This window comes from Mesocricetus auratus, unplaced genomic scaffold (assembly GCF_017639785.1).
Source record: "Mesocricetus auratus isolate SY011 unplaced genomic scaffold, BCM_Maur_2.0 Super-Scaffold_100040, whole genome shotgun sequence".
In the NCBI taxonomy this organism is placed as follows: Eukaryota; Metazoa; Chordata; class Mammalia; order Rodentia; family Cricetidae; genus Mesocricetus; species Mesocricetus auratus.
Genome location: NW_024429217.1, coordinates 5,201,551 through 5,222,411, shown reverse-complemented (window position 1 = coordinate 5,222,411; position 20,861 = coordinate 5,201,551). Strand labels below are relative to the sequence as shown.

Below are 20,861 nucleotides of genomic sequence, written 5' to 3'. Positions count from 1 at the left end.
TTTCTGCCCGTGCGGTGACATGGGGTCGCCACATCAGTTTGAAATACAGCATAGAAGTGTAGGAATCAAACACTCCCAGGAATAACCCTCTCCCAGTCAGAGCTGGGAAATGCCTCCAGTATAAAGTATCCTGTGGGATTCTTGGTAGGGCCTGGGGAACCAGAGCCGATGCTCACAGTAGAAATCTTCATGACACGCTGTACTCTATCTCCGTTCCCACCTCATGCTCAGGCTGCTCCCCCTTTCCTTCTGGAATCATGACACTCTCCCAAAATAATTGCACCAGAGTCTTCACTTAGGGTTTGCTTTTGAATAAACTCAAAATAAATGCGGAAGAACCTCATAATGTAAAATCTAAGCTTAGCTTCATGTGTCTCTTGTGTTCTGCGACTCTAAAATGTGGATAGTAAAACAGCAGGAACTGCGTTCTCATCTCAAAATGTAGAAGTGATGTTTGGGCCAGCAATCTGTCAAGACCAGCCCACAGAAGTAGCAGATGTGAGGGAAAATGTCCCTCTTGCTTTTATATCTTTAAGAACTGTCATGTCAGGAAGTTTTGGAAATAGGGCACCTGCCACTGTGGTTGACAGAGGAACAGACGACTCGTGGGCGCCTGACACTGACTGTGATTGACAGGGGAAGAGACAGTTTATATGTTTTCTGCTGTTTCTGGTTTGGCTTCTTAGAGAGCAGAGAGATGTGGGGAGGGAGTGGGCCTGTCCTTCTGTCTCTGCACTGGGAAGCCACCTCAGAGTCCTCAGCAGGGTGTGACTGAACCTTCTCCATTGATTTTTTTCTTAACTGATGAGTCAATGCACCTGAACTTGATGGTGCATTCTCATTTTTGTTATTGCTGTGTTTTGCTTTTAATCCTGCTAGCAGGAATTGAACCTGGGGCCTCATGCATTCTGGTCAAGTATTCTACCACTCAGCAACGTGCCCCAGTGGTCTTAAGTGCTCATGTACTGTGTTGGTTTTCCAGGGCTTCTCTAACAAAGGAACACATATCAGGTAGAGTAGAAAATAATTTTTTTCCACAGAAGACAGAATCCCCAAATCAGTAAGTGTCTCAGAACCAGGATCTGCTTGCTGAAGGGAATGGTCCTCCTTGGTCCCTTCCTGCCTGGCATTGGCTGGGGAAGTATGGGCAAACAGCCTTACTGATGCACCATACCTGCCTTTGTTCGCTTTGCTTGGTCTCTTCCAACGCGTGGCACTGCCTCTGGTGGTTCTTCTCCAGCCCCCTCAGAACCAAACAGGTCAGGCAAATGCTTTACCTCTGAGTTATTCGTGCACCCTCTCCCTTTTCTATAAGGACACACATGTGGGTTCACCCTTAGCCCTATAAAGCCATCTTTTCCCTTACATACAACCAATTCTATTGGCAAAGACTCCAGGTTCAGATAAACATCTGGGGTTAAGATTTCAGTATGGTTTCATTTATTTATTTTTTTCTTGGCATGAAGAAGGGCATGACTCAACTCGAAAAATATATTCTCACAAGGGAGGAACTAACAGCACTTTTTTTGTAAAGACTCAGGGGTGGATAATCTTTATGTGTTTATAATCCTATGTGTAATCAAAATTCATTGCTAGATTTTGAAGAGATTTAGGAATACCAGGAGTCAGATAAGCAAGTAGTAAAGCACCAGGTTTAAGAGGCAGAAGGCAGAAAGGTAGATGATGAAACAGCCTGGGTGGAGCTGACAAGCGACTTGCTGTCTCCTTGTGTTCACTAGCCAGGCATGGGATGCACAGAAGGAATCAGCCAAGAACGAGAGATTGCAAACGCCGATTCTTCCAGGACCGCTGCAGAGTTAGTCACGGTCGAGGAGAGCGTAAGCAGGACACATGGCATGAATGTGTGGGTTGAGCTTCCCTTTTGTACTCAATAGATTAGATACAAGGACATTTGACTTTACTTCAACTCAATGGACAGTTAAGCCACAAATTGCTTCTTGCTCTTCTAGTGACCGTGCGAGTGGCGAGATTAAACGCAAAATACTGTGGTCCCCCGAAGAAGAGGAAGAAGGCTGTAAGAAAGAGACGAATGCCAAGTGAGCTTAGGGATCTCGGGCATCCGGGTGAGCGTCCCACCAAGTAGACGGAACAGCGTACAGGTGCAACCGTGCTGTTTTACAGACGTGAACAATTGCTAACTTCTCTCCTACTCACAATCCTGCAGGAAAACTGCATCGACTCTGAAGTTCACTCCTGGGAAGGCACTTGATATGCTTCTGGGATAACCTGGGTCCATGGATCCTCTTCTGTTGTCATATCTAACGAGAGCAAAGCATCACACGACTTAGAAGCAGGACACACACAGCAGCTTCCTTTTAATTTCTGCACATTACAAGGTACTCGCCTACACGTTTTCACATTAAGTCTTCACTGTGCCCCCTTCGCTGAGGGTAAGAAAGCTTAGCTTCTCTGCCTAATATTTTGTTTGTAAAACACACAGGAGTCACCAACTCTGATCACTAACTAGGGGTTATTTTCCCAAACTACAGGCTATATTTTCTAAGTATTTTGCTTACTTGGTAAATCAAGCATAATTGTGTGTACTTATATGCATGTGTATATAATGTACATGTTGTTTTATTAATATTTTTCTTAGCATGCAAAACAATGGGCCTGATTATGAGCCTCCCACACTTATTCACCGTTGGTCATCCGCATTGATGTCTCCATCGTCCTCCTTTTAGCCCCTCCCACCTGTCCTCTTCCTCCCCACAGAGCATCTCTCTTCTGCTTTCTTTTAATAACTTCCTCTTGTGCACCCAATCCTGCCATTCAAAACATTCATTTGAGGACATCAGAACTCAACTCATAGTAAGAATCAGTCTTCTGCCTTTATGCCCCACCCTCAAGCTTTACGGGGGCGTGAACTTTTCATGATACAGAATCCTCAATACATTTGTGTAGGCATCTTAACGTGATAAAAATGAAAAATCCAAAGTCTGTGTAACATCATCTTGTGTTAAGACCGTGTCCTCACCAAGTCTATCAAAGATCTTGTATATTAAAATGTCTCTGGATGTCCACGTTGATAGCTTGTACCAGGGAAGAGAAACAAGATTTCAACTTTAATGGAAAAACTTGTTCATCTCACCTCCAAAATTGGTTGTTTACAAAGAAGTACGTCTTCCCACTATAGGAAACAGCTGCATCAATGGCTTGGACGCTGCTTGGAAATCCGTAGTTGGAAATATCCCTGGGGTAACCTCGCTGAATGTCATAGCCCCTTAGAGCCCAGTACTGTCTGCCTGTCAACAATGCAGGAAACATCTTTAACAAGCTCTTTTTTTCTAGAATATAAAGTATAGCACTTTGTGACCCCCCACAGTAATGAAAATGGAGCAGATAGTCTGTAAACAAGAGAGTGTCAAAGAGGAGTTCCCAAGTGCGATGGCAGCCCTAATGGTTCCTCTCTCAAGCTGTAACACAGCAAACATTTCAACCTGCCATTCAAGGCCCCCAAGTCAGATGTCTTGTTTGGTGTGACTTCTGTACAGAAACTAAACCACAGCCTTGAGTCATCGTAGAAAATAATATCTAGGATGAGGGCAGAGCAACAGAGGACAGTGCAAGACCTAATGAGGGTCCAGCTTGTGTAAATTCCTTCAGTTGTTTGTGACCATGATGGGCCTAAGCCTGGAGTCTTGACAAGGGTCTGGCCGACAGCATGCTCTTCCCGGATTGTCCTCTCTGACAGTGTGGAGCAAAGGCGAGTTCTGCCCCACCTGTCAGGAAGAACAGAAGGAAGAGGATATAGTAGGAGGTTACCTTTGAATAGGAAAACCATATCTCTGTCAAAATCCTCATAGGCAGCCTGAAGACCACTGGGTAGGAATGGCCAGAACAGAGAGATGAAATTGAGTTCGACTTCTCGAAGCTGAGGGTGCCGCCTCCAGAAGTACCTACAGGAGCAGAAGGACTGGTGTGGGCGTGGGGAGGGAGACAGAGTCACCTTCTGTGATGCGTGGCTACAACTGATCCTTGTGTGGCTTACACAGTATACAGATGTATAACACAAGCATGATTTATGCTATTGATGTTCATCTGGTGACCCCTTGACAGATGCTGGAGGTCACAAACATGCTCTTATTTGACCCTGACAAACCTAACTTGGATAGGGCCTCTCAGTGTTTAATAGGTCTTGTAGCAGGAAACAGTGTTCCACCATTAGCCATGTGACTTATTAGAAGCGCATACAGATGAGGTAATAAAAGGGCGGTTTGCCACACCGCTAAACACACCCACTTTAGGCATGACTAAAGACATATACATGGCTAGGGGCATAGTTCACCGCCTACATCCATATACATCTTTAGTCATGCCTAAAGTGGGTGTGGTTAGTGGTGTGGTAAACCTCCCTTTCATTACCTTATCTGTATGCACCTCTAATAAGTCACATGGTTAATGGCGGAACACTGTTTCCTCCTACAAGGTCTAATACTGAAAGAGCCTAACCATATTAGAAATGCTTGTGGATGTTTGATGTTTTAGTTCCCCCCCACCTCTGCATGTCTCATGATACCCAGAGAACACTAAGAATTTCAAGAAGATGCCTATGTGTTGGGTCAAAAGGAAAGCCGAGTGACATGATTCATTAGAACCTTTTAAGATCTGAGAGAGAGAGAGAGAGAGAGAGAGAGAGAGAGAGAGAGAGAGAGAGAGAGAGAGGAGATGTGAAGAAGGGACAGCTCAATTTTATACTTGTCTTTAAAGAAGTAAATCTCCCCTCGGAGTGTGGTAATAGCATCAAATCTCAGGCGGGGGTCACAGGCTGTGGGTGTGCTGGGCCCTGTAGGTTGGATAGGGCTGTTTGAAGGTCCTGGGGAATGAAGACATTTAGTGTGAGCACGGGCTGCTTTCAGTGCTTTTCAAATACTGAGGAAGGTAGAGTGTCTCTTCATGAGGAAAAAGCCACCAGTCATTCCACGAGACACAGCAGACTGTACATGCGACACTTGTAAAGACTTGGTCTGTTAGCAAGAGTAACGTGACTCCTGTATAAGCTGGGAAGTCATTGGAGATCTATACTTCCTCAGGTTCTGACCCCTCCTTCTCCCTCCTGTTTCCTCTTTCTGCCTGTTTGTCACTGAGAACACACTCCCTTGTTCCTCACCAAAATCCAAACACAAAGGCAGATCTCATATTAGTCTTTTACCCTATAGAATAAATATAACTCAGGTTTTTTTTGTATAAAAATTTGCATCTTGGCTGGACATGGTAGCTGTGGTGGTTTGTAAGAAAATGGCCCCCAAAGGGAGTGGCACTGCTGGGAGGTGTGGCCTTGTTGGAGTGGGTGTGACCTTGTTGGGGGAGGTGTGTCACTGTAGAGGCAAGCTCTGAGGTCTCACACACTCAAGCCATGCCCAATGAGACTGACCATTTCCTGTTGCCTTCAAGTCAAGATGTAGGATACTTGGCTGTTTCTCCAGCATCTTACTGGCTGGCCTACATGCCCCCATGCTGCACCATGACATTAACGGACTAAGCCTCTGAACTGTAAGCGAGCCACCACAATTAAATATTTTTCCTTGGTAAGAGTCATCATGGTCATGGTGTCTCTTCACAGCAATAGAAACCCTAAGACAGTATCACAGGCTTTCTAATCCTCTCACTGTGGATACTGAGGCAGGGGGATTGTAGGTTTGAGACTAGTTTGGACACAGAATGAGACAATATCTCAAAATATTAAGTAAATACATAATAACTTATATCTTACTGAATTTTCTCATTGAGGAGTTAAGGGTTGTACTTTCCACTAAGAAATACTAGATTACCAAGAGAATTGAAAACATTGACAAGCAAAGTAAGTGACTGTTAGCATGTGTTGGGGGGTTTGGGTCAAGTTCCTTGTTCTTAGAAATTCTGCAGTGATGAGAAAATTCTCTGACGTGATGCTATAGGGCAATCCCACCACAAGAGGAGAGAGCATTTTCTCCGTCCCACTGCCTCCCACATTCTCCCTCTGGGTCCTCCGCCACAAGCCACACTTCACTGAACGTTCTTGACAGGCCTCAACCATGTCCACTCTGGGATCTATGTGAGGATTTCTTCAACAGATGATTCTGGGAGGAGAGTTGCTGTATGAAAATGGGTAATCACATTTTTTCATAATTTATAAAATTGGAAAGCATAAAAATGGAGGAAGAAAATGCCTCTTCCATTTAGAGATAATTATGGAAAAGTACTTCTACACATTTCTCCAAGTCTTTCCCCTCTCTCTCTCCCTACCCTTCCTTCCTCCCCTCCCTCCCTCCCTTCCTTCCTTCCCCTTTTTCCTCCCCTCCTTTCCCTGACTTCCCTTTCTCTCTTCCCTCCCTCTTTTCTTCCTTTTCCCCATTTTTTGTCTTGAGACCAACTATCACCATGTAATCCAAGTTGGCCTCAAATTCCTGATTCTCCTGCCTCAGGCTCCCGAGTGCTAATATTGCAGATATGGGCCCACAGGCCTGTTCTCCAACCTTCCCTTTAAGGCCATAATAACTAAAAGCCAAGCTGCAGAGAAATCACATCCGAGGCTCAGTGTGGTGATATCTTGCTTATACGATTAAAGCCTCTTTTGCCAATACTACCTTGCTGGTGACTTTCAGAGATCAATTTGGGTTTCCCTTGTGCATAGCATCCAGAGAGTCCAAAGGAGAGATGCTTGGATGGATGCTGGACCTGTTGGGATGGATTCCCAAGTCCTGCTGTGTCCGGCCATGTTTTCACATGTCTTACCGTAGAGTGTCTGAATGCCATTAATGTCATCTTGAGGTAGTGAGTAGGTGCTGGGTTCACTGTAAGCGTAGTTGGGATACATCAAGGCACCGGGATCAGAGGAGTGGGAGAGTCCTAAGGAATGGCCAAATTCATGAGCAGCCACGAGAAACAGGTTGTAATCTGAAATGCAAGAAAATACGATGAATGGTCTAACTGGCTCCATGGATGGTGGAAAATATGATCTCAAAGACTATGAGCTTAAGGCTGAAACTGCCTAGGAAGGACACTTGCATAAGTTCATCTTTTTCTTTTTCTCTTCAGGTGCCTAAAGAAAGGCAATTAAGAGACATCAGGGTAGACACCAAAAGCTTCTCATCAAGTCTCAGAGCTGATGAAATCTGCCTTTGTGGAAGACTGGTGTCAGGGCTGTGGTTCTCGGGATGGTGAGAATCTTTCTCTTGCACTCAGCACCCTCTGGCCCTCAGGCTCATTAGCAGAGTCTCAAGGAGAAGACAGGAAAGAGCCTGCCTCTTGACTGCAGGACCCCACTACACTGCCCTCAGGTAAGGAGATGTCCTGTTCACAGACACACACTGCTGAGAAGGGAGGGACCACGGGAGCGACAGGAAGAGAGAGCGTGGCTGCTCTTTGAACAGGCTAACTTTTCAAATGAATCCTGTGCTTCAACATTTTCAAAGATGCGAAGGACAGGCCTTTTCAAACATTAAACTCAGACTATTAGAGAGGGAGGGGGGAGAGGGAAAAGGAGAGAGGAAAGGAGGAAGGGAGGGAGGGAGAGAGAGAGAGAGAGAGAGAGAGAGGAAGAGAGGGAGAGAGGGAGAGAGGGAGGGAGGGAGGACGGAGGGAGAGAACTAAAGCAGAGTGGTTAGCAAACTTTTTTTACCTTGGGAGCTAAGAAGCCCCTGTCTCAACTACTTGACTTGGCCACCAGAGTGAAAGCTCTCACAGATGAGTGAGTGAGCGTGGTCTCCCTCAGCTCTGCCTTGTATGCACACCCAGGGCCTGGACAGGGCTTGGCTGTGGTTTGCAATGCTAGATTCCCTTCCCTGCCTATGACTTGTGAGGCTTCTTTCACAGATCACGAGTCACAAAGAGAAACAACGCTAGCTGGTGACCCTGATGGGAATGGTCTGGAGTGACGCTGCTGTGAGAAGAGCTGGTGGCTTCAGCTTCATTGACTCGGTTTTCCCTGTCCTTCTGCCATGTGAGGATGCATTAACAGGAACCCCAGCCCTGGGCTTCCCAGTGCCTTAACACCGGGAGACAGGCTTCTCTCATTCGTCAGTTAACTCCATTTATCCCAGACAGTGACACACACAGACCTCAGCACTGTGTGGGAAATAGCTTCTGATATTTTGCTTTGTTTTTTGAGACAGGGTTTCTCTGTGCAGCCCTGGCTGTCAGAGAACTTACTCAATAGACCAGGCTGGCCTTGAACTCAGAGATCCCCTGCCTCTTTCCCAACAAGTGCCGAGATTAAAGACACGCACCACCACAGCCTGGCTTGAATTTTTTTAGCTCTAAGTTGATTTATCTTTAAGTAACAAAAAATGTAAATGATTGATTTGTGTTTGAAATATTATAGTAATGCAAGTGGATGTGTATTTGTGAACACGTCTTGATATTGATGTGGGAAAGGTGAGTGTAGAAGCTACGTGTGACCCTGACAATGATCCACTTACTTCTGGAATCTTCAGTCCATGTTTCTTCTGAATCAAAATGGGTGTCTCCTCCAATCCCCTGACCTGGCTGAAAGGCATGGGCGAGGATCCCATTGGGTCCATCAAATGGAGAGTTGTCACCGTGCTCTGAAATGAGATGGCTTACGGTTAAGCCTCTGCCTGTAGTCTCGGGTTAGCTAGGGAAAGCAAAATGCCTTGGGGCTACCTCTTGGGACGAAAGCAATTTTGATGTCTGGGTCTCCCTTTGAGAGCTCGGTGAAGGTCAGGGGCGATGCTACACTCCACACCCGAAAGGCTTTCTCAATCGCTGCTTTCACTGCAGCCTTCGACAGCTGTGGGGTACAGTTTATGATCCTTGAAAGTGAAGAGCGAGAATGCCTTGTTATTATGAGCGATGCCTTTGAACTACACAGTCAGTGAGTCACTCCATTTGGACTAAGCTGCTGCTTCAGTATGCTCCCACTTGGACAGAGCATCGGTGCTCACACTCGTAAGATGAGTACCGTACTTTAAAATCCCTCTCACAGGTGGCCGAGGGAGCATTAGTTAGTGGCTTGACAAATAGTACTCCACAGATACTATTATTATTGCTGTTACCAAAACATACAAAGAGGGTCCCAGGCACTCTCCTGCTGCCACAGTCTCTTTAGATGGCTGAGGGCAGACAGTGCAGTAAGCTTTGTGGGCGAAAGACCCAGGGTCTCCTGATTCTTGTCCTTCCCCTAACTCCCATTTCACACTCTACTCACTGCCCCACTCCCTCAGAATCTGCCAGGGAAGGGTGTTTGCCCGTTTGTCTCCAGGAGTTCTGCAACAGACGTCTGAGCTTTCACCGGCTCTCATCACTAGCTGGGCGGATGGATCCGAGGACTCTGGGAGTGTTACCTGTAGGTCAGATTAGTGTGTGGCCACTTGGGGCTCCCTGGGGTCAGCATGAAGTCACCAGAGTCGGGCACTCCACATCGAGGCTTTCTCATCATCTCCAGAGTAGCGGCATCTGCCTTCCCCGTCTCGGCCAAGCCAAAGAAGCGCTGCATTTCCTTAAGCTTCTCTGTAACTGCTGTGCTGTTCCTCCTTGCAGTCCGAAATTGATTGCTTGGTAAGTGGTAGAATTTTTGTAGGTATCTCTGATCAAAATGAAACAAGAGTTTTTTTGCTGTGAAATGGCCTTTAGTGCTCTGGACATCCTTTCTAAGTCACTACATAATGCCAAACAGGACCTGAGATTTCAGAGGCTCAGTGGGTAAAAGCACTTACTGCCTCGCCCGCCAAGCCACCATCAGTCCTCAGCACCCACACGGTAAAAGGTGAGAGCTGGCTCTTACAAGTTGTGCTCTGACTACCACACATGTGTTGTGGCATGCAATACCTTCCACATATAAATAAATACACTTGACTAAAATGAGGAAATTCTAGATTGGCTTTGAAAAAACAATGCCCATAGAGCATCCTCTCCATTCATTGATCTGACTACCTTATATTGTATTGTTTGTTTGTTTGTTTGAGGCAGGGTTTCTCTGTGTAGCCCTGGCTGCCCTGGAACTCTCTTTGTAGACCAGGCTGGTCTTGAACTCACAGGTTCATCTGCCTCCGCTTCCTGAGTGCTGGGATTAAAGGTATGCGCTACAACCACCTTGCAAGAATCTAACTACTTCTTAGCACAAACATTAAAATCTTACAACAGGGGAGGAATGAATTCAAACCACACACAAATGGCTTGCCTTATTATTATAGAAAAATTAGCAGTAGTTTTTTGTTTTCACATCTGTTGAGGTGTTATTCTCATCCAACTCTCCCTCTTCGAGTCCTCTGACTCAAGGCCGCCAGACCCTTCCTGCCACCAAACCCCGCAAAGGGACCTGGAGGCAGAAAAAGCAGCCAGAATCATTGGCCCATTGGCCGCTGTTCTAGTCTTGCCCCTCTACCCTCCAGGATAGGGGAGAGAGAGAGAGAGAGAGAGAGAGAGAGAGAGAGAGAGAGAGAGAGAGAGAGAGAGAGAGAAGAGGATAGAGCCTTGAACCCATACTCACTGGAAGAAGACATGGAAAGACAACAGTATAAGAACACATTCAACAAAAGAAAGACTTACATGACACCAACAGAGTCTAGGGACTCTACACCAGTAACATTCCCTTTTAAAAATCACTAATGGAGAGAGTTCAGTCATCCCCACAGAGAAATGGAGGTACCAAGAAGCAAGTGACACTTTAGGTCCTAGTTCAACTCTCAATGAGGACTGATGGTTTCAAAAGATGTGTGTGGTAACAGTAGCATTTTATTCACTAAGACACTGTCCTGGAAGGGGCCAGCTCTCACTCAGAAGTACTGTTCACGAGGGCTGTAACATGCCAATCAACAGTAAGGGTTCTTCACCTTAACGCATGTAGCCTATGTGTACGTACTATGTGCCCTGTGTACATGTGACCTCCTGGTAGTCAGGAGGTGACAGAAGGCAGAGCTCTCATTTTGAGATCTGACAGCTTTAAACAAATCCTAATATCCCTGACATGGAAAAAATAAGCTTTCTGCTACAGGTTATTAAGATACGCTTAGAGGCCCAGCCTCTACAGAATAAACTTAACCCACTCTGAGTATGAATTTAGGGGTTACTGTGCCAGTCACAGAAAAATCACCAAGAAAAGAAAGAACAAGAATGACACATCCCAGAAATTTCAACGCTAAGAAAATTATGCACAGGAAACTTGTGATCACATTCCCTTGCATAAAAACAAAAAGCAAGCAAATGAAAACAACTGGCCTCACTACACAGTGTGCTAACTCTAATTCCTTATAACCCACCCCAATCTCTACTCTGTCTTCACACATGATAGTTTTTTTAGCTGCAAAGAAGTATCCACAGAGGAAACAGTAGGCAGGTCATAACCGGATGGCCCTGCACCAGGACGGCCCCGCACCATTGTTTTCCTGTGTGGAGACACTTGCAAGCGTCCTATTAGTCTAGCACTGGCCAATAGAACACCTGGATTACAGGGTTACCGGAAGAGAAGAACGTTAGGTAAAAACTTCAGTTCATTATAAATAAACACACTCTCTCTGAAAGGGTGCAGCCGCAGCAGCCTCGGCCTTCAAAGCATCGGCTGTTTTCCCATCTAGATTTCCGAGGGCCTGGCCTTGTCAGCTTGGCGTCCTCCAAGCCCCAGAAGGAGATGCTGACCCTCTGACAAGGCGGCCAGAAAGTCTCTGGCTGTTCAGACCAAGAAGGGGAAGCCACCCTCTGAAGCCTGCAGCAGTCAGCAATTCACCCACAAAAGAGTTCCTTTACCTCAACAGTTTTTGCATTTTCCTCTTCCAGGTCTTCAGGAGATACCGGAAAGGCCTTGGCAAGCTGAGTGTGGAGTAAGAAGAGAAAGGGAAGCATCTTCAGGCAAAGCATGGCCCTTCTGTCCGAGACAGCCTGTCCGGCCTTCCTCTGCCCGTCCAGCAAGCGCCCCGAAGCTCCCAGCATCCCTTGCCAATCATGGCTCTTGTCTGGTCCCTTATAAAGCTGCATCTTGAGCAACAGCTGTCTCCGCAGAGTGAAGCAACATAGTTAACCAGACCCAGGCAGTTCTGCAATGTTCGAATGTGATTTGGAACCCGAGAGTGGGGCCGTCCTTCAACAGGAGAAAAGAGTGGAGGTTGCTCTGCCAGCTGCCAGGACGCGGTTCCAGGCTTCCACTCTCTCGCGGTGTGTGATGTGGAGGCTGTACTAGTTAATATTCACAGATCACCCCAGAACACACTGCACACCTGGCAGCCCCCTGGGTCTAATCCACCACTGCTGCCTGCGAGTCTGTGTCACAAAGTAGTCTGTGTGGGGACCACAGGCAGCATCCAGAGATGGCTCAGCGTTTGCCACACAAGCACACCTGGGTTCCACTCAGAAGGCAGGTAAAAAGTTGGGTGTAGCAGCACATGAGTGTGATCCGGATACTGTGTGTGCGTGTGTGTGTGTGTGTGTGTGTGCGTGTGTGCGCGCATGCGTGTGTGTGCATGTGTGTGTTGGGGTGGGGTTTCTATGGCTAGTTGGCCAGCCAGCCTAGTCTACTTGGTATGTTCCCCGTTAGTGGCACAAAAACAAAACTCACATGGCAGCGTTTAAGGAGCGGTGCTCAAGGCTGTCCCCTGGCCTCCACACACACACTCGTGCAGACACGCGCACACAACAGTAGGCAAGTTTAAATGCACACATACGCACACAGTGGCTGCCTTAGGGCGTGGCTTTGTCATAACATACTAAAACATTCACTATCTGTAAGGAGGGTTTTTTTTCCAGAGAAAGGACAAAGATTGGGATATTTATGATACAAACTAACATTTGTTAATATTTACAGTGTTTCACACATGTTCACGTCACCTAAATTCCCCGTCTCCTCTCCCAAGGCTATTATTGTAACTGGGAGGAAGGAGCAGAGGTTGGAAGACACAGAGGAGTCACAAGCTCAGTTTATGGAAGACTCAACCCCAAGGGGGCTGAGAGAGAGAGAGAGAGAGAGAGAGAGAGAGAGAGAGAGAGAGAGAGAGAGAGAGAGAGAGAGAGAGAGAGAGAGAGAGAGAACATCCTGTACCAGGCTCTGGTTCACCAAGCCCGTTTGAATTCCAGGCTGGACCACCAGTGCCTGCTGAAAACTGGCCTGGATTTATGGATGAGAGGACAAGGGAAAGCGTGACATGTGTCCTAGGGAGAGCGTGACATGGATGTCCTAGGGAGAGCGTGACATGGATGTCCTAGGGAGAGCGTGACATGGATGTCCTAGGGAGAGCCTGACATGGATGTCTAGGGAGAGCCTGACATGGATGTCTAGGGAGAGCCTGACATGGATGTCTAGGGAGAGCCTGACATGGATGTCTAGGGAGAGCGTGACATGGATGTCTTACATCGTCCCAGAGCGATAGGAGGGTCAGTGGGGTGGGGATTCTGGACAGTGCGGCCTCACAGGTCACCGCACTGCTCTCTCCGCCACCTGGCCGTCTCCACCTGGGTCCTGGGATCTAACTCATGTCTTCATCTTTGCAAGACAAGAAGCGCTCCACAGATTATGCTCTCTTCTCAGCCCCTAACCTGAACTTCTATTTTGCAGAGGTGTCTAGAACATAATCATTCAGTACTATTTTCAGTCTGTGACGAACATGGCAAAGGGGAACCGGAGGCCCCGCTTGGAAGCCTGAGTTCAAAGGAAGCGGTCAGCCCCCTGTGTCTGCTCCACTCCGAATGGACTCCACTGTTTTCCTCTTCCTGCTACACATGGTGCAATTCCAGAGTTGGGAACAGAGGTGAGGGTGCCACTACCTGAGTGTCTGCACCTCACCTCTGTTCCCCCTCCTTCCTCTCCCCCAGCTCCCACATCTCCCCTCCGTGCTCCCTTCCCGTGCTCCCTCCACCCTCTCCTCCCCCATTTCTATTCGGAGGCCAGGCCTCCCTGAGTCCCTGCAAGCGGTTTATTTGATTTCTGGCTATTGGGCGACCCCTGCTGGCCACAGGGAGTATCGTCACCCCCTCTTCTTCATTCCCCTCCTTTCTCTGATGGTCTCTTCTCTTGTAACCCTTCCCCTCCTATCCTCCTTTCTCCTTCCATTTCTTTAACCCCCCTCTCTACCTCTTCCTCCTTTATTGGACTGTCATGAAGGATTTCACAAAAGTTACAGGTGAAGGGGCACAGACACAGGAGTAGGAGAAGGCACATGGCTCTCTTATGCCTAATGCGTGCTGAGGCTTCTGTCTTCTCTCTCTCTCTTTCCTTCTTTCTCTCTCTCTCTCTCTCTCTCTCTCTCTCTCTCTCTCTCTCTCTCTCTCTCTCTCTCTCTCTCTCTCTCTAAATGAAAGGAAAGCCTTTTTTTTTTGGCCAGGCTTTGAAACAATGGTTCTCTCCCAGAGGTCCCAATTTAGTATAAAATTAGAAGAATCTTTCTGTAGAACCGGGTAGAAAATATGTAGACATATTATGTTTTTCTTTCAGTATGAGCTGCAGTGACACTCAGACATTTAGAGAGAGGTTACTCAAGGTTGTGTTGTGTATTCTGTTGTGGCTGTCATTTAGTGCAGCGATGGGCAGACACAGATTGTTGATAATCCTTTCTATTTCTCAGTGGAAAACACGACCTGTCAGGGTTTGAAGGGCAATCCATTAGGAAACAAGCACACATCTCGAGTTTGCTTTGCAAATTAAGTGAGATGCATTCGTGGAGATATCTCTTGCATGGTGGGGACCGTAACAGGTACACGCCATTTAACCACCGTTGTCCTTCTTCCCGTACTTAATTTGAAAACCTCGTGTCTTTCATAGCTTCAGAACAATGCTCACATCTGCATGTTCAGCTGAACTTGGGATGTAGCCTGTCCACCTTGTATTTGGTCCAAATCCAGTCCTTAAGATTACTGCTGTATGTTCAATTTCATTAACAGACTCTCAACAACTGTTTTGTGCAATCATCTTAAGACTCCTATTCCCATTTTGTGACTCTCCCCAACCTCACGTGAGACTGTCTTTGTGGTATTACCTGGAGACTCTATCGTCTCTTTGGGGCAGGATTTTGCAGGGGCGAATTTCTCCCCTCCCCCACTCTTGGTGTCTGACCCTCCTTCAGCAGAAACCCTACCACGTTTCTTCATATGCACGGTATGAAATTTGGCCAGAAACTTGGTTTCCCACACACCGACACCCACAGTGTTTCTTGGGTACAACTCCCCCCACCCCAGCATTTGGTGTTCAGAGTGAAGCCCAGGCTGCGTCTAATAGTACATCTCTTTTTTTCCCTGCTGAAATACTCCTTGAATAAAACCTGTCTTTTTCTATCTACTGTTCAGTCCTGGTTCTCTCTCTTCCTCTACGTCCCCTCCTGTTTTTTACTTAATGTTGCCTCTCATTGTGACATCCTCATAGTCTGCTCCCTCACTACCATCCGCTGGTTCTCCTAACAAAGGAGAGGTTTCTGCCAAAGCCCACAATCCCACAGCGTGGTGGAGATGGTTGGGCTGCTGGCTTCTAGAATCCCAGAATCCTAGTATTGCGTGCACCAGTGAGTTCCCACGGGAATAAACCGTCACAGCCCAGACTAGACAGACCCAAAGCACCGCCTTTCTCTGCGCCCTCTGCTTTTCAGCTACAGTGTAACCCACGCTCTCCTCTCTCACGGGGGGGGGGAGCTTCTCTGACAAATTCACCTAGAGTAAAACGTTCATGCTTCGCATTTGTCCCCCATTTCCACGTGGGGTGCCCCCACGACACCCGGGAGGCGAGCGGCTTAGCCCTGGCTATGACAGGCGGCATTGCAGGCAGCTTTGCGGCTGTGGCTTCCTTGCTATGCTGCTGCACTCTATCTGGGTCCTTGTTTCTTACTGAGTTGTGACAAAATACCGGAGAAAACCGCCGTGGAAGGCAAGAAGTGTTGACCCTGACTGACAGTTCCAGGAACGCACTCTTCGCGGCAGCAGGAGGTGGCTGGTCCCATTGCCTCCACAGCCCGGAGGAGAGCTATGGATGAAGCTCACCTTCTCCTTTCCATTCTGTCCAGGATCCCGGCTGACGCACTGGTTTGTCCATGCTAAGGTGGCTTTCCACCCGCTCGCACTCAAGCCAAGCTCATTAATAGTCTCTCACGACTTGGTTTCCGAAGCGATTCTAAACCGCATCTGCTTTGCAGCCGAGACTAACCACCACATCTGGTAATTTCACTTCTTCGTGTATGTTAGTCCTTTTCAGTGGGAACTGTCTCTCTGTCCACCCCTTTAGCCCCGAAAGACCCGCTACAGCAGTGGTTCTCAACCTGCGGGTCACCCTCCCCCTTGGCAAACCTCTATATCTAAAAATATTGCATCACAACTAATGACAGTAGCAAAATTACAGTCATGAAGTGGCCATGAAATAATTTTATGGCTGGGGTCACACAGCGCGAGGAACTGTAGCGTTAGGAAGGTTGGGGACCACTGCTTTAGTGTATCTTAGTCCTTCAAGTTCTAGAGAGATGCGTTGCCTCCTTATGTGCTTTAGGGACAATTTATACTCTCCCTTCCATTTCCTGCGTGGCACTCATGAGATAACTCATAGCGGTGACAAAGTGGATGCATGGAGGGATGAGTACCACATCAGAGCAGCAGCTGAACCTCAGATACTCGTCTCTTGTTGAGTGAGGAATTCCTTCAATTAGGACAGTTGAGAGTGTAGGCAGAAAGTGAGTGGAGGGGCTGGAGAGATGGCTCAGCTGGTAAGAGCACTGGCTGCTCTTCCAGAGGTCATGAGTTCAATTCCCAGCTACCACATGGTGGCTCACATATCTATAGGGGGATCTGATGCCCTCCTCTGGCATGAACACATACATGCAGTTAGAACACTCACACACAAAATTAAAAAAAAAACAACTCAGAAAAGCCTATAAAATTTTTTGAATGAAACATCCGCAATTAGGGATTAGGCCAACCTGCTAAAATCATTTCACCTTAACTTTGTTCTATCCAGTTTACTTACCAATATGTCCTTTCTTGCATAATTGATGAAACAGTTCATGGCGCACCATTAACACACAAGGAACACGACTTTCATATAGATAAGTGCCTCTTGTATAGTTACTTTTCTTTTTTAACCTTATTTGTCTTTTATATTTATTCTTAGGAGTTCATTTCTTTTTTTAAAGATTATTATATGAACTTTTATTTAGTGTTTATCCTTTGAGAATTTCATACTTACAATATATTCTGATCATATTCATTTTCTTACTTCTCACAATTCTTCCCAGATTCTTGGCCCTCACAACCAACCCTCTCCCAACTTTATGTTATCTCTCCTTAAAACAAACACACACACACAAACAAACAAACATATGCATAGGCATGAGACCATCTACTGGAGCACAGTGAACTTAAAGAAAACCAATTCTGTTCATTTCTAATAACCATCACAAAGTCCTGTCACTCAATACAGCCCTTGACCCAACTTACAAACTTAATCAATGTGGTGAACAGATAGTATCTACATACATACTTTTGTGTTTACTTAGTATTCACATGTATATATTGTGATGCTTTGACATTATGAAAATCTGGCAAGGGACAGCTGTGGAGAATACATGAAATAAAATTGTGCTGATAATATATAAGACAATACCAGTCCAACATTCAGTATGTATATTAAAACAAGTTTCAAGTAAATATAGGAAGTTACTTTATTTATTTTATTTTTATTCATTTTACATACTACCCACAGTTCCCCTCCCTGTCCCTTCCACTCCCCCACCTCCCCCATCCACTCCTCAGAGAGCCTGGCATGTCAAGTTGAGGCAGGACCAGGTCCCTGCCCCCTGAATCAAGGCTGAGCAAGGTGTGCCATCATAGGAAGTGTGCTCTAAAAGGCCAGCTCACGCACTAGGCATAGGTCCTGGTCCCACTGCCAGGGGCCCACCAACATACCAAGCCACACAGCTGTCACCCACATTCTAAAGGTCTAGTTCAGTTCCATGCAGGTTTCCCCGCTGTCAGTCCGGAGTCCGTGAGCTCCCACCAGCTCAGGCAACTGCCTCCGTAGGTTTCCCATTGTGATCTTGACCCCCCCCCCATGCTCACATCATCCCTCCTCCTGGACTCCTAGAGCTCAGCTTGCTGCTTGGCTGTGGAGCTCTGCATCTGCTTCCATCAGTTATGGGATGAAGGTTCTATAATGATAGTTAGGTTTGTCTCCAATCTGATACAGGGAAAGGCCAGTTCAGGCACCACTATTGCTAGGAGTCTTAGCTGGAGTCATCCTTGAGGGTTCCTGGGAATTCCCCTAGCACCAGTTACTCCCTAACCCCATAATGGCTCTCTCTGTCAAGGTATCTCTCATTGCTCTCCCTCTCCACCCCTCCCCCTACCTGACCATCCCGTTCCCTCATGTTCTGATCCCTCATGGCCTCCCCTGCTCCCTTCTACCCACAAGTTACTCAGGAGAACTTATATATTTCCCCTCTTAGGGTCCTCCTTGTTACCTAGCTTCTCTGTGGCTGTGGATTGTAGCATGGTTATCCTTTGTTTTACATCAAGTATCCACTTATGAGTGAGTACATACCATGTTTGTCTTTTTGGGTTTGGGTTGCCTCACTCAGGATGCGTTTCTTCTATTGTCCATCAATTTGCCTGAAAATTTCATGATGTCTATTGTTTTTTTATAGCTAAGTAGTACTCCATTATGTAAATGTATCACATTTTCTTTATTCAATCTTCAGTTGAGTGGCATCTAGGTTGTTTCCAGGTTCTGGCTATTGTGAATAATTCTGCTATGAACATAGTTGAGCAAATGTCCTTGTGGTGTGAGTGTGGGTACATGCCCAAAAGTGGTATTGCAGAGTCTTCAGGTAGACTGATTCCCATTTTCCTGAGAAACCACCATACTGATTTCCACAGCAGCTGTACAAGTCTGCACTCCCACCAGCAATGGAGGAGTGTTCCCTTCACTGGACATGCCCTCCAGCATAAGCTGTCCTCCGGGGTTTTTGATCTTAGCTATTCTGACAGGTATAAGATGGTATCTCAGAGTTGTTTTGAGTTGCATTTCCCCGATGATTAAGGATGTTGAGCAATTCCTTAAATGCCTTTTGACCATTTGAGATTCTTCTGTTGTGAATTGTATTTAGATCTGTACCCCATTTGTTTGCTTTATATTTAAATTAGAAACAATGTTATTTTTGTATCAATCCCAGTTCCCTCTCCCTATCGCTCTCCCTTGCCCTCATAAACCCCCATCCCATCCCTCTTCTGCTTCATAGAAAGAGTGAGGCCTTCCATGGGGATCTTCAAAGTCTGTCACATCATTTGGAGCAGGGCCTAGGCCCTCCCTTGTGTGTCTAGGCTGACAGAGTATCCCTCTATGGGGAATGGGCTTCCAAAGTCCAGTTGTATACTAGGAATAAATTCTGTTCTACTACCACAGGCCCCATAGATTAACCAGACCTCCAAACTGACACCCACGTTCAGGTGGTCTGGGTTGGTCCTATGCTGGTTTCCCCGCTATCAGCCTTGGGTTCATCAGCTCCCCATTGTTCAGGTCAGCTGTTTCTGTGGTTTTCTCCAGCATGGTCTTGACCCCTTTGCTCATCCCTCCTCCCTCTCTGCAACTTGGTTCCAGGAGTTCAGCTCAGTGTTTAGCCATGGTTGCCTGCTTCTGCTTCCATCAGCTACTGGATGAAGGCTCTAGGATGTCATATAAGGAAGTCATCAATCTCATTATCAGGGAAGGGCATTTAAGGTAGCCTTTCCACTATTGCTTAGATTGTTAGTGGGGGCCAACCTTGTAGATCTCTGGACATTTCCCTAGTGCCAGATTTATCTTTAAACCTATTATGGTTCCCTCTATTATGGTATCTCTCATCCTGCTCTCCTCTATTCTTCCCTCAACATAATCCTCCTGCTCCCTCATGTCCTCCTCTCCCCTCTTCTTCTCCCCTTATCTTTCTCCTAACTCCCTCTCCCCAACCCCCATGCTCCCAATTAGCTCAGAAGATCTTGTCCCTTTCCCTTCTCCAGGGGACCATGTATGTCTCTCTTAGGGTCCTCTTTGTTTCCTAGCTTCTCTGGAGGTGTGGATTGTAGGCTGGTAGTCCTTTGCTCTATGTCTAAAATCCATATATGAGTGAGTTCATACCATGTTTGTCTTTTTCTGACTGGGTTACCTCACTCGGGATGGTTTCTTCTTGAAATTACATTGCTTTTGTCTACTGATTAGTGTAAATGTACCACATTTTCTCTATCCACTCTTCAGTTGAGGGACATTTAGGTTGCTTCCAGGTTCTGGATATTACAAATAATGCTCCTATGAACATAGTTGAACAGATGTCTTTTTTGTATGAATGTGCATCTTTTGGGTCTATGCCTAAGAATGGAATTGCTGGACCTTGTGGTAGGCTAATTCCCATTTTCCTGAGGAACCACCATACTGATTTCCAAAGAGGCTGTATGAGTTGGCACTCCCACCAGCTGTGGAGGAGTGTTCCCCTTTCTCCACATCCTCTCCAGCATAAACTGTCATTCCCTCATTGGTGTTTTTGAGTTTAGGCATTCTGACAGGAGTAAGATGCTATCTCAGAGTTGTTTTGCTTTGTATTTCCCTGATGGCTAAGGATGTTGAGCACTTTCTTAAGTGTCTTTCAGCCATTTTAGATTACTCTATAGAGAATTCTCTATTTAGTTCTGTAGCCCACTTTTTAATTGGATCCTTTGGTGTTTTGGTGACTAGCTTCTTGAGTTCTTTGTTTATTTTGGAAATCAGACCTCTGTGAGATGTGGGATTGGTAAAGATCTTTTCCCATTCTGTGGGCTGTTGTTTTGTCTTGTTGACTGTGCCCTTTGCCTTACAGAAGTTTCTCAGTTTCAGGAGGTCCCATTTATTAATTGTTGATTTCAGTGTCCATGTTACTGGTGCTATGTTCAGGAAGTGGTCTCCTGTACCTATTCTTTCAAGGGTACCTCTCACTTTCTCT

At 46.4% G+C, this 20,861-nt stretch overlaps 1 protein-coding gene across 1 annotated transcript; it reads right to left on the bottom strand.

Annotated features, from left to right (window-relative positions):
* Window positions 1–1,417: 1,417 nt before the first annotated feature.
* On the bottom strand, window positions 1,418–11,961 carry Mmp8 (matrix metallopeptidase 8). The gene is made up of 10 exons (XM_040734764.1): window positions 11,704–11,961; window positions 9,306–9,547; window positions 8,626–8,774; window positions 8,421–8,546; window positions 6,736–6,897; window positions 4,720–4,837; window positions 3,787–3,920; window positions 3,113–3,266; window positions 2,176–2,279; window positions 1,418–2,033 (listed from the first exon to the last, which is right to left on the bottom strand). The coding sequence occupies exons 1-10, from the start codon at window positions 11,929–11,931 to the stop codon at window positions 1,924–1,926; spliced, it is 1,527 nt and encodes a 508-aa protein (XP_040590698.1). The 5' UTR covers window positions 11,932–11,961; the 3' UTR covers window positions 1,418–1,923.
* Window positions 11,962–20,861: the final 8,900 nt, after the last annotated feature.

Coding starts and splice junctions, on each gene's coding strand:
- Mmp8 (XM_040734764.1), bottom strand. CDS start 11,931: ATGCAGCTTTATAAGGGACCAGACAAGAGCCATGATTGGCAAGGGATG. Junction 8,775..9,305: donor CACACTAATCTGACCTACAG/GTAACACTCCCA, acceptor TTCACTTTCAAG/GATCATAAACTGTACCCCAC. Junction 8,547..8,625: donor AATTGCTTTCGTCCCAAGAG/GTAGCCCCAAGG, acceptor ATCTCATTTCAG/AGCACGGTGACAACTCTCCA.